This window comes from Salvia miltiorrhiza, chromosome 7 (assembly GCF_028751815.1).
Source record: "Salvia miltiorrhiza cultivar Shanhuang (shh) chromosome 7, IMPLAD_Smil_shh, whole genome shotgun sequence".
NCBI lineage: Eukaryota > Viridiplantae > Streptophyta > Magnoliopsida > Lamiales > Lamiaceae > Salvia > Salvia miltiorrhiza.
Genome location: NC_080393.1, coordinates 9,648,426 through 9,662,566, shown reverse-complemented (window position 1 = coordinate 9,662,566; position 14,141 = coordinate 9,648,426). Strand labels below are relative to the sequence as shown.

Sequence of the window (14,141 nt, the reverse complement as noted above, 5' to 3'; positions counted from 1 at the left end):
ATCCAGAAGAAGAAGAAAAAAAAGTGCTCTTGTCCCTACTTGACAATGAAACAATTCATTTAATCTCAAATGAAATTGTTGGAGATAAGTTTGATTATACAGTATTCAACACTCCTAAGTCCTAACCTGCCACTGAAATATATTTATTGCCTCTATACTTTTGACATTTCAAACTACATTGGGTCACTCAACTTTCTAAACTTAGATGTTGATCTCGAAGGGAAAAAAAAGTGCTCTTAATTCTTATCCCTTCTTGATAATGAAACAATTCATTTTTCTCAAATTAAATTGTTGGAGATAAGTTTAATTATAATATTATATATACATTGCCACTGAAATAAATTTATCGCCTTTATACTTTGACAATCTCTCTCTCTCTCTCTCTCTCTCTATATATATATATATATAGGGTGCGATTATTGTGAGAACCACACTTATCGTGAGAACATAAGAACCATTAAAATCAATGCATCTACTATATAAATTAATGCATTCGCTATTAAATTTAATGCATCCAAAAATAATAAAATTTTTGCTCCCTTCAGGATTCGAACCTAGGATCTGCATTCATCCACCAAGATGATGCATCCACCGTAGATCTTGATGATCGAATGGTTTAAAATGGTTCTATGTTCTAATTTTATTTAGTGGTTCTTATTTGAACGCCTCCCTATATATATATATATATATATATATATAATCACTTTCAAAAATAATAATTTGTATTTTCTCTTCAAAATCATCATACTATTTTGGATTATTTTTTTTGTTCATTTCATTTATTCTAGATCATATAAATATATTTTTATTTTAATTTTTTTTACTCGTAAAATTTATCACATTTTCATAATTTGTAGTTTTTATTTTAAAATGAATTTGTAGCCTAACTATACCCTATATGACCATATTAAATTATGTAATAACATATTTTTGTCTAAAATGATCATAAATTATTCACTAAATGTACATAAAATATTTAATACACATAAATAAAAATATCAAACTATTAATATAGATAAGATTTATGATCATATATGAACTTTTAACATTTGAATTTATGTATTTATTCTTTCTTTCATGAACATTTAGTCAACAAGTATAAAAGAAACTTTGAATACTTAACATTAATCAAGCCATGCACTATAATCTATCTATATAAATGATAACGACTACATATTGCCATAATTAGTAACTTTTATTTTTAACTATTTTTCATATATAGGAAGATACTTGTATATTAGTAATTGTTTCAAAAATGAGCATATTAGGAAGATATTTGTATAATTTTCTTTTTCAATGATTTTCTTAATCATTGTGCAAAATTCAATCAGTCTATATAATTGGGACAAAAGACGTATTTTGTAAAAAGTTTGAGTTGTATAATATGCATTAAAAGAATAAAAGTTCTAGAAAATCTTTCTTGATAGCATGCATAAAAAAAAGTTCTAAAAAATCTGAAAGAAAAAAATATATAGATATTTCGATGAAAATTTTAATAATGATTGTTGATAAAAAATATATTGTCCAGATATTGGTTATTGATTCGATTCACATACAATTATAAAAAGTCATCTTATTTGAAAATCATATAGTATTGGTGAGATTTATTTTACATAATTTAAAACTTATGAATTTTATCTTTTTAATTATGAAAATATTACTAATTTTACAATGATTTTATAATATAAAGAGACATTCAACTTCAAAAAATATAATTTACTTATACTTCATTCGTCAACGAAAAAGAGTCATACCTACCCTTTTTTTGTCCATGAAAAAAAGTCTCATTTAACTTTTTAAACTATCACATCATATATTTACTCTTATATTTAACTATAAATTGTATTTTTATTTTATTTTTTAACTAATAATATATTTTTATTCTACTTTTTTGTATTACGCTATCCAAATTGATTTTTTTTTGAGATGATTATTATAATTTGAGCGGATTTTTTCTCTCGTTTCTGCGATGAAACCCTAGGCCGCCGTCATGCCTTCGTCTTCCGCCGGCGTTCCCAGCCCTTCCAACCACCCGCGAGCGATTGATCGCTCCGGTCTCAACCTTCCTCATGTCTCCTCGAATTTTGATTCCCACAAAGCTGCCTCACTAAACAACGCAGCCCCTGCTGTTCGCGAAGAAATCCTCGCACCGAAAATTGTTGGCAGCGCTAACCAAGGCACCTCTGCAACTTCTTACGCCAAGGTTGTCCAACTGTATCAACGTAAGCCTGATGTGCCGGCACACAAATTTCATGCCTTACGCCCTGTTAAGAATGGTGATAGGGTGTCGTTGGTTATCCCTCCGGAATTTAAGAGAGTTGAAAAGTTCAAGCATGCTTTGATCGGACGTATGCTTTTGAAAAAAGGGGAGAAGCCGAAGCCTTTCACGGATTTGAAAAAAGACCTTGATCGTTTATGGCAAACGGAATCGGACTGGCAACTTATCCCCATGGGAAAGGGGTTTTTTACTCTCTGTTTTAGTTGCGCAACTGATAAGGCTCTTGCTAAGAAAAAACAAATTTGGGACCTGCCATCAGGGCACATGCGCCTAAGGGAGTGGGTTCAGCGCTTTGATCCCTACCGTGAGTCTTCTTCTCTTGCCCACGTCTGGGTTCGTGTTTACTACCTCCCCGTGGAGTTTTGGACCCCGGATGTCATTACAGGGATTGGACGTTATCTTGGACATCCCATCAAAATTGATAATTCTTCGGCGGACGGAGTCATGGGACATTTCGCTAGGATCTTGGTGGAGATTGACCTCGCTAATCCGTTACCGGAAAACCTGCTGATCGAGGATGATGATTATGCTTTTTATGTTGACTTCAGTTATGAATCCCTACCTCTGTTCTGCAATAAGTGTAGAATTACGGGACATGAAATCTCTAAATGTCGTAAGGTTCAGAAAGATCGCCACAAGGGTGAGGACATTTCTAAGCAGAACAAAGTTCCTGAGCAAGTTTTCAAAGAAAAGGACTCTACTAAGGTACAGGTTCTTCAGTGTGAGGAGAATACCCCCAATCACACAGTTCAGATAAACAACAACATCGATTCGGGGAATCAGCCGGAGGATGTTTATGGACCTGATTTACTTGATGTTATCACCATTCCGGTGAATAATGAATTGGTTATCACGGCGGATGATGTGAATATACCAACGGTTGATCTTGAGAAAGAAGAAAGCACCACTAGCATTGGTGCGGAGGAGGAAAATGTCTTGCCGAATAATAATGACAGTAATCCGGACCTCAAACAACTAGCATTAGAGAATGCTATTAAAGTCAGTAGAATTGAAGATATTTTAGCGGTGGAAACACAGAAGTTGATGGAGCAATCGCAAGAGGCTTTGAAAAGGGGCCGCGGACGCCCAGCAGGAACTAAAAATCGGCCCCCATCTCAGCCTGCTGAAGATGGGATAAAGTCAAGGCTACGCAAATCCATTGAAGCAGGGCTTCAACCAAGAGATTTTGTCATTGATTCTAGCGGCAGTAGTAGGGCCATGCAAACCATGTCCAATGTTGCCAGGAGAAATTGGGCAGACGAAGTAGAGCTGAGAGACTCTCAGCTCAACAACCACATATAATTTATGAATATCATGGCCTGGAATGTCCGTGGCTTAACGGACGAATCTAGGCGCATCTTAAAGGAACACTGTTGTTCCTTTAACCCTTTGATCATCGGTATTTTGGAACCAAAAGTGGCGTTTCATAAGGTCCCTTTAGCTTTCTGGAACTCTATTAATATGACTCCTTGTCATCAAAACAACCGCAATAACCGGTGCTCCAACATTTGGGTTTTTTCTCACCCTTCTGTTCGAACATCTGTGATTTTCACCTCGGATCAGTCTGTTATTCTGGATTGCAGATGGAATAATCTTGATTTTAGGATTGCGATGGTCCACGGTTCTAATTGTCACATCGCTCGACGTCAACTTTGGGTGGATTTGCTCAACCACATACATGGCGCCATGATTTTCATGGGAGACTTTAATGCTATCACTGGTGCTCATGAGCGTCTCAGCACGGTTGTCCCTAACCGAAGTTCTTGTAAAGAGTTTCGGCAATTCATTGATGCTTCTCATTTTATTGAATCTCCTACCTCCGGTCTTTTCTATACTTGGTCCGGTCGACTGCCGCATCACGTGGAATCGGTTCTTGACAGGGTTTTGTTTTCTGAAGACTTTGCTGGCTTATGGGATTCGGTTAACACTCACGCTCTTCCGAGAGTCTCGTCTGATCACTCTCCTCTTATCCTCCAATGCAAGAATGATGTCGTTGCTCACAGACACCACTTTCGATTCTTTGCCATGTGGACTTCTCACCCTTCTTTTTTGGAAGTGGTGCGTATTTCTTGGCAACAGTTGGGTGACACTAATTGTCCCATTTTTAGGGTGATGATGAAGCTCAAGAGGTTAAGAGGCGTTCTCAAGAAGTGGAACAAGGAGGTGTTTGGCAACGTGAACACGGCCATTCAGGACTCTTCTGCGATTTTGCTCGAAATTCAGGAGCAGATTGCTCGTGAGGGTTACACAGACGATCTTTTCAAGGCTGAAGTTGCTGCCCAGGCGGAAATTAACATTTCGCTATCCCGTAAGGATAATCTTTTGAAACAGAAAAGTCGTGTTAACTGGCTTCACGATGGGGATCGAAATTCTTCTTTCTTCCATAACATGATCAAATTTAGAAAGAACAAGCTTCACATTGGCCACCTCAACATTAATGGCATTTTGGAGACTGATCAGGCCGTCATTGAACAACATGTCGTCAGTTACTTTTCACATTTATTTGCTGAAGACAATGATCGCCAGGTGGACCTTGTTGAATTAGAAGCTACTATTGATCACTTTGTCACCGAGGATCAGAATGATGAGCTGTTGGCCATTCCTAATGACGTCGAAATTGCAGCGGCTGTTCATGATTTGGATGCTTCTAGCGCCCCTGGCCCTGACGGTTTTTCGGGAGAGTTCTTTCGCACTTGTTGGGCGATTATTCAAAAAGATATTACTTGTGCTGTTCGTGGGTTCTTTATTAATTCATATCTTCCTGCCGGCTGTAATGCCAACAATCTTATTCTTATTCCTAAGAAGAACAACATCACAACTGTTGAGGATCTCCGGCCTATTATCATCTCCAACTTTTTGTTTAAAGTGATTTCAAAGATTCTTGCTTCGCGTTTGAGTAAGATTGCTTCGGTCGGCGTTTCGGGAAATCAGTTTGGGTTCATTGCCGGACGCTCCATCCACGATTGTACCATGATGGGATCGGAGGGATTTAACTGCATGAAACGTACTAGCCGTGGATCTAACATGGCTTGTAAGATTGATATTCGGAAGGCCTTCGACACCATGAATTGGAATTTTATAATTCAGGTGCTCCGAGCCAATGGTTTTCATGAAAAGTTTCTAAACTGGATCTCTATTATTTTCAAGTCTGCCCGGATTTCTATTCTTTACAATGGGCGCACTAGTGGCTATTTTGCCTGTTCCCGGGGCGTGCGCCAAGGGGATCCGCTATCCCCTATTCTCTTCGGTCTTGCGGAAGATGTTCTCAGCCACTTGATCACGAATTGCGTTTCAGCTAATCAATTAATGCCTATGAGCTTCAGTCGCGCAACTTTCTTCCCGACTCATTTGTTTTATGCTGATGACATCATTATCTTTTGTAGAGCGTCGGCCAGAAATGCCCGCAAGATTAAAGAGATTTTGCACTATTATGCTTCGCTATCTGGACAGATTTGTAGTAACGAGAAGTCCAGTCTTTTCTTGGGCCCAGGAGTTTCTTCCACGATGGGCAGATCGCTGCAGCGTGAGCTGGGTTTCGCTATTAGCAAACTTCCTGTGACATACTTAGGAGTTCCTCTTTTTATTGGTTGTCCCCGGGCTAGCCATTTTGCTCATATCAAAGACCGTATTCTGCAAAAATTTGATAGTTGGCAAGGCCGACAACTCTCTATGGCAGGTCGCTTGTGTTTAGTCAAATCTGTCATCCAAAGTTCCATTGTCCATTCTATGATGACGTTTCGTTGGCCAAAGTCTCTTCTACATGAGATTGATAAAAAATGTAGAAACTTTATTTGGACGGGCCGCATTGATAAAAGGCCTGTGTGCTCTGTTAGCTGGAATCGACTCACCTCTCTCAAGGAGGAAGGGGGATTGGGGATTCGGTCTTTTACTATTATGAATAAATCTTTCTTGATGAAAGCGGCTTGGAAATTAATTAAGGGCGAGGATTGGGCTTACAATCTGTTACGCACTCGCTATTTGACTCGTTTCGGTTACGCTAAGCCGAACATTGCGGCTTCCTCGGTCTGGTCCGGTCTTAAATCCGAAATTGCTGAGTTGGTGAACAATTCCTATGCTTATGTGGGCTCTGGTGATTATACTCTTTTTTGGATTGACAATTGGCTTGGGTACAAGTTGGTCGATAAGCTCGCTGTCCCCTCTTTTATGCATTGTTACCTCACACAATCTGTTGCCGATTATTTCTTCGACGGGGTTTGGCATTTTACGGCAGATTTCATTGAATCTTTTCCTGATATTGTTTATGACATCCTGATTCTTCCTGTTGGTAATGACACTGATACAAGATTTTGGAAACACTCTCTCAGAGGTGAGGTCTCGGCCGCCTTAGCGTTCGCTGCACACTCCCATCGGTTCCCTTCGGTTTCTTGGGGAAAGTGGCTTTGGGCTCCGTTCATACCAGTTCGTAGGTCGTTGGTTTGTTGGCGTATTATCCACAGGCGTCTTCCCACTTTAGACTGCCTCATTAGAAATGGCCTTACTGCACCTAACTGGTGCTCGCTTTGCCAAAGGGATTCTGAAACTATTGATCATATTTTCTGGTCTTGTGATGCCGTGCGATCTGCCTGGGGCGAATTCTTGAGTTGGTTCGGTCAGGAATCTCTCTTGGAGTGTCATGATATTCATACTTTGCTCATTGCTGCTATGAAAGTTGATTTTAGCTCACAAATTCATAACTTTTGGAAAGCGGGCCTCATTTGCATGCTGTGGATCATCTGGCAGGGACGAAACAATGCTATTTTCGAGAATATTGTTTTTAATCATCGACATGTTCTTAGAATGATAAAAGTTTCTTTTCAGGAAATGGACGCCAATTTTCCACGTTTGGGAACTATTTCTAATTCTTGGAGTGACTTTCTCATTGTTCGCAATATTGGAGTTCAATCTAGATTCGCGGCTCCGCCGGAGGTCATCAATGTCAACTGGTGGCCCCCTGCTCACCCGTGGATTAAGGTGAATACTGATGGCTCTGCGTTGGGTGCTCCGGGGGCCATTTCGGCAGGGGGTGTTTTCCGGGATAATTGGTGTCATGTTCGAGGCTGTTTTCACACTAAGGGTGGCATTGGATTTGCTTTCGAAGCCGAACTGCTCGCGGTAATTACTGCTATCTCCATCGCTCATGCTCGGAATTGGTTTTCTCTTTGGATTGAAGCGGACTCGACGTATGTCGTCGGCCTTCTGCAATCGCGTTCTTGTGATGTTCCTTGGAGGTTCATGTCTTCGTGGAAGAAAACTCTGGTGTTACTTAATGACTTCCAAATTCGCGTCTCTCATATTTACCGGGAGGGAAATGCTGCCGCCGATGTCATGGCTAATTATGAACGTGAAGAAGGATGGTGGCCGTTTGCGGTGGATGCCGTGCGCGGTGCCGTTATTAAAGATATGTCTTGTCATAGTTTCTTACGTTTTAAATGAGCTGTCTGTGCTATGTTGGCCTTTTTCTGCTTTGGTTAGGTCCTGTTGAAAGCTTGGTAATGGAAGAGGGTTCGTGCCGTTCAGCGTTTGGGTTTCGAACGTCGACCTCTTTTGAGCTCTTTCTTGTTATTTTTTCTTCGAACACGTGGTATGCATGGCCGGCTGTTGACTTGGTGTTTGTTTTGGGGGTTTCTTCTCGCGCTTTGGCTCTGCGATGGCGTTTGATTTGTTTGGACGACGTGTTTGGGTATGGGAAGCACCATGATCAGCGCCTCCTTAAGGCCCTTTCTTGGTTTTCCTCTGTTCCTTTTCCTCGAGCAGGTGGTGTGCATGAGCTGCTCTTGCTTTTCGAGCAGTTGACGTTTTTGGAGGCTGGTTGGTGCTCGGATGTGGCTCGTTTTCCCTTCAGCGACAAGCTGGTCTTCTCCTGTTGGGTTTTGATTTTTGGTTTTTTGCCGTTTCTCTGCTTGTTTTCTTAGAGCCACGGCGGCTTGGGGGCAATGGTTTGGCCGGAGCTTCCGAAGCCGTTATCCGCTCTTTTTGTTTTCTCTTGTTTGGTTCTTTGTTAGACGAGCTCTCTTTTCCTATCTGGTGTTTTCGATAGGTTTTTCGTAGCTTGGCCCCTAGTCCGCTCCTTTGTGCTTTCAGGGGTGTTTCGGTTTTCTCTCTTTTCTTTTAATATATGACCGCTATTTCATCTTGTATTACGCTATCCAAATTGTATCTTATTCTATTTACAACAACTTTAATAACTTTATTAAACTTTGTGTTCATCTTTAAACATGACTCTATTTTGTGATGTGAGAATTTTTTTTTAATAATTATTTTAGTTAAATAACTATTGGGAGCAAAACTAATTCAAACTACATTGCGTCCAAAAGAAGAAAAAGTTTCTTATCTCGACTTAAAATAAAACGCACGTTATATATAAAACATTTAAATGTAAAAGTTTTTCTATGATCCAAATGTCAAAATTATATTAAAATAATAGCGCAGTTTAGAACTACTCCAACAAGGAGAAAAGTTAAATGGCGAGGACAAAGACTAATCAAAATAAAACTATAATATAGTTTAAAATATCTTGACCTAAGCTGTCAATATGAAATCCTATTACAAGACAAATAGGGTAATCAAATCCAATGACTGTCTTTACCTATATGCCCCTGCCTCCTTTAACTTTTTCATCTAATTAATTTTTATAAGCAGAATTTAGGTTCATACTTACACGTGGGTTACAGATTAGATTCATTTATATTATATTATCAACATTGTCTTGATCTTTTTTTTAAGTATAATAGTATTTTCTTATTTAAGCTCCATTAAGTATATCAATAAGATTTTCAGAAAAATTGTTTCAATAAATTATTCAACTTCATTCTACATAATTCATGCATATATTATGGTTAGATAAATAATATTTTTATGAAGGATTTATTTTGTATCACTAATTAATTAGATAGGAACAAATAGTAGTTTAATCCATCATGTATTTTGATGGATTACAAAATTTTGAAAGTTGTTCGATTATATAATCTTCAAATATTCAATTATATATATTATTAATTTAATTTATTTTATACTGTGATATATATATATATATATATATATATATATATATATATATATATATATATATTATGGGATTAAGCTATAGACCAAATGACTTCCGATATACTACATATTATGATAATAATTTGTTGATATTAAACAAAAACACATCCCACAAATACTTGAGAAAAACTTACTTATAAAAATAAAGTAATGAAGTTTTAAAATTAAGTGACGATTTTTTTTTTTTTATCAATCGAGTTAATCATCCAATTTTTGGGGTCAATCTTATTGGGTCGGGTTATTCATGGGTCAATTTTATCAGGTTGTTGGGCTATTTGATTAAAATTATCACATTGAAATTTTTTCGAGCTAAAATATTTGATCCTAACTCGCATTTTTATTCGATTTATTAGAACTAATCCATAAATTTCGAACCGTACATCATTACCCATAACTACCTAATGGTCCTAATTAGCTTAGGGAAATTGGTAAGTCTAAATATCTGGTCTAATAATTTTTACTTTAAGTCTACCCAGTTAGGATTGAAAAAACATACTACAAACTATGTAATATAAGCAACAAGTAACAAATTAGCCATGAGTCTATTTTGATAAATTTACAAAACCTCTTGAAATGACTGCGATTGTAAATACTCTTTTCATCAAGTCGGACATTATTAATTACTATGAGTACGTAGACGGATCGGTTAAAATTGTCTAGGGTATAATTAACAATATTTGAAAATTTTGTACCATGTTAACTTCAATGATTTTGCACTCTTTCAAAATGATAAGATAAACTTCATTTGTTTAAGACTCTCATACAATTTATAATTTCTCATGCAACCTTTTATTTTATGTATTGCAAATTGTGCAGTAGGGGAGTTTACCCAGATGAGATCCTTTGTTCCGTAATTTAGTGTGCATCATTGTGTTCCACTCTTAATTTGTTACTATAATTTTTAATTAATTTTTCTTCAATGTTAATCTATTATATTTTAATACAATAAAAAGATAATTAACAAGGGTTCACTCATCCAATTAGGGTTTATAATTATTTTTATATTTATTTGAATTAATAATGAATTATTTTGGTTAATTAATTCAAAGTTAGAATATATATAATTTTTTAAAATTTCATTTTTTAGAGATAAATATTAAGTAGAGTTTATTATATAATAATTTATTTTATTTTTATAACAAATATTTATAAAATAGAGAATTAAGAGTAGGACATGATGCATGGTACACACTAAATTATGTGATAGAGGATATCATCGGAAGTTTACCAACACCACCCAAATCATGCATGTCTCGACTCTAATTTTAATATGTAGTAAAAATTTAGAAACATATAAAAATAAAAGGGTAAATTTGGTCTAAAACCATAATAAATTTCCAAATTTTGATTTTTCCCACAATCTTCCATTCTTGTTTCAAAATACATAATAAATTATTTAATTTGGAATTTCCCACGATGACAGATTCTGGTCAAAAATTTTAAATCCTTCAATGGCGTAGGAAAGATAGAAATCTATAAAAAAAAAAATTGAACCCTAGACTTAGATTTTCAAGATTTTAAATGAGTAGGTGCTAAAACGACATCGTTTCTAGTCCCTGTCGTTAAATATGTCACCTCATCCAAGTCCGGCGCCACGTCATTGAAAAGTTCACCGGAAAGTCACGCGATGGGAAATTCTAAAAAAATAATTTATTATGTATTTTGTAACAAGAATGAAAGATTGTGAGAAAAACTAAAATTTGAAAATTTATTACTATGATTTTAGATCAAATTTACCCAATCATTTATTTTTGATAAATTAATCAATCTTATCATATGATAACTCAAAGTAAATACCCCTTAATTTTACACTTTGAAACTTTTAGCTAATATACCAATCAAACTACCATTTATTTCCCAAATTAGACCACTGTTAATTATTTTCTATACTCTTTAACTGATTTGACATGTATGTCTTTGAACATGGGTATGTGATGATTGTGACAATTACAGGTAGTTTAAATACTATGTTGGTGGTTTTGATACTCCATGTTTTATGTAATGAGGCACAGTCCTGTGCAATCAGTTGTATCGTGTAACTGATTTTTAAATGACACTATTTTAAAGTACAACTTCAAATGTCATTCGTATGTTGAAATAGTGTTATTCGAAAATATTTAAATTTCATTTCTCGTATGAAATAGTGTCATTCTAAAAATCAGTTACACCGCGGTGCAACTGATTGTACAAGAGTATTTGTGTTATGTAATTGAGTAGTTGTATAATAATTTCTACGATCGAATTAAAATATATATATATACACACACATATAGGCCAGTCCACTGTTCTAATTAATATATAGTGAGAATAGCTGATAGTACCCAACTATCTCAACCTACATTTCAAAACTATCCACTTTTTCAAACTAATTCACCCCATATCCATTCCCCTTAAACAATAATAAAAGGTACACTGAAGTTGGCATGAAGTATCATGCGTGTCAGTAGGAAATTTATGACCAAATTTATTGGGTTTAGAAATAGGTTGGTAGAATTGTCTTTATTATGTCCAACCAATTCTCTCCAATTATGCGCCCCTCCCCAATTATGCGTATGCGCCCCTCCCCAATTCTACCTATTATGCGAAAATTTCCTATCTGCGCCCCTCCCCAATTATGCGTATGCGCCCCTCCCAATTCTACCTATTATGCGGAAATTTCCTCTCTGCGCATACGCATAATTGGAGTTCAATTTAGTTCAATATATAAGCAAACTAAGTCCCATATTTTGTAAACTCACCAAGAATTTGCAACAAAATTAAACACTGCGCATTTATTATTCTTGTTACACAATTAAAGAGCAATTTTATTGGATCAACTACCAATTTCCGGATTTATAAATTCATTAGAAGCCATTTTTTTTTCGATTAATTTGTGTTTGAAATATATTAATTTATTATCCACTCAATTAATTTACTAATTTTACCTAATATGGCAATTCGAGAATTGGGATGTACCAAATACATAGAATGCGGAAATTTCCCCCTCCCCAATTATGCGTATGCCCTCCCCAATTCTAGGTAGAATGCGGAAATTTCCTCCTCCCCAATTATGCGTATGCCCTCCCCAATTCTAGGTAGAATGCGGAAATTTCCTCTCTCTCTCTCTCTGCGGAAATTGATGCGGAACAAATCTCCAACCCTTTTTTTAAAAAAAATTGATGCGCCCCACCCCAATTCTCTCTCTGCGGAAATTCTCTCTCTCTCTGCGGAACAAATCTCTCTCTCTCTGCGGAAATTCTCCCTCTCCTTCTCTCGACCGAAGCTTTATTTATTTTCACCGTAAATTGGCCGCCGGCGCCGGAGAAGATGGACCAACCGAATGAGGTTTGGTTTTTCTGAATTTTTTTTTAATATTTATCCTATTTTGTTTGGAGTATATGTTTGTTGGTGCTCAATTTATTTTCTTATGTAACTTAGATTATTTAAGATTGAAATTCCAATTTTTATGCTTTGGTGTTGTTACCTGATTTAGAGGTTTTTCGCTCGCCCAATCTTGAAAAAATTTTGCCCCCCTAATTTGGTATTATTTTTTCGAAATTTTGAAAAAATTTTGCCCCCCTAATTTTCGCCCTAAATGAAAGTTGCCCTAATTCTTGGCCCCTATTGTTATCAATTTAGTGTTACGTCTATATTTGTTTGTTTATTGTGAAAGAAAATATATTTTGGAATTGTTAGTATGCGCTAAAAGATTTTGTGCGCAAAGTAGTATATAATTTGCGCATAGATGGACTCATAGTATGCAAATTACATGCGCATAGTTGGACTCATTGTTTGATATTTGCATTGTTTTGGTTGAATTTTAATAATTATTTACCTGTTGTTACAGGGTCATCCTGTTTTTTTGAGAGAGGACACAATTAATTCAACGTGGGACGTTGGCACATATTATAAAATAAAGTATCTTAGCAAGGTAGAATCTGTTTTGAAGAAAAAAGGTGGTCAACAGTTATTAGATAGATTTATAGGGGGTTGTTTTGGACATTTTTTGGATTGGAATCCTGGTCCGAAATGTGCAATGGCCGTGCATCATGTGGTATCCCGCCAAATAAAATCAGATAATAATGATCTCTGTTTTAAATTGAATAATACTAAGGTTTATTTATCGAGGAGGGATTATGCTTTAGTGACCGGTCTTCAATTTGGTGATCTTAATTATGATATGTCACGTAATCATAATTTGGATGAAGTGGAAGTGTTTAGAAGATTTAGTTGTGGTCAGTCTCATGTGAAAGTGTCGTTTCTCGTTGATCTTTTTGATAATTTTAAACAACAAATTTTTCATGATGATATATCATATAATACAAATTATCATCTACGATACACCAATTTTTTTACATCTAAAAAAATTAATTTAGCAACATAATGTATTACGCATACATAGATGCATAATAATAATTAATAAATCTAAACTAAGTTTCATTTCATGATTACACTCAATAAAATTAAAAATAGTGCATAATGTAGCAATTAAATATTACATAATAATCTACATATGAGAAATATGAACCTCTTGTAGCTCGCTTCAGTTCCTAGATCTTGGGGCAAAGAAACTTTCAATTTGTGAGTTCTCCAGCTCTCCACGACATTTTTTTGTTCATTTACAAGGTTTCACAATTATTTGTGTTCCCTGCCCACCAACAAACCAAATATCATCGTATCGAATAATTTCCCGTGAACTAAGTGTACGTTCATCGTATGAAATAATTTTCCGTGAACTAAGTGTACCTTCTTGATGTTGACAAATCGTTCACATGAAATCTACCATTACCCTTACAGCTATACCATATTTCCACGTGAAACAGAATAAAAATTAAAATTG

The 14,141-nt window shown here is 36.0% G+C and overlaps 1 protein-coding gene and 1 long non-coding RNA gene across 2 annotated transcripts; both read left to right on the top strand.

Moving 5' to 3' along the window:
• Positions 1 to 3,592: 3,592 nt before the first annotated feature.
• Positions 3,593 to 8,280, top strand: LOC130993791 (uncharacterized). Its single transcript, XM_057918829.1, has 3 exons — positions 3,593 to 7,661; positions 7,751 to 8,130; positions 8,191 to 8,280. The coding sequence occupies exons 1-3, from the start codon at positions 3,593 to 3,595 to the stop codon at positions 8,278 to 8,280; spliced, it is 4,539 nt and encodes a 1,512-aa protein (XP_057774812.1).
• Positions 8,281 to 12,283: 4,003 nt separating this feature from the next.
• Positions 12,284 to 13,424, top strand: LOC130992426 (uncharacterized). The gene is made up of 2 exons (XR_009091288.1): positions 12,284 to 12,646; positions 13,149 to 13,424. It is a non-coding gene; the product is annotated as an uncharacterized LOC130992426 (long non-coding RNA).
• Positions 13,425 to 14,141: the final 717 nt, after the last annotated feature.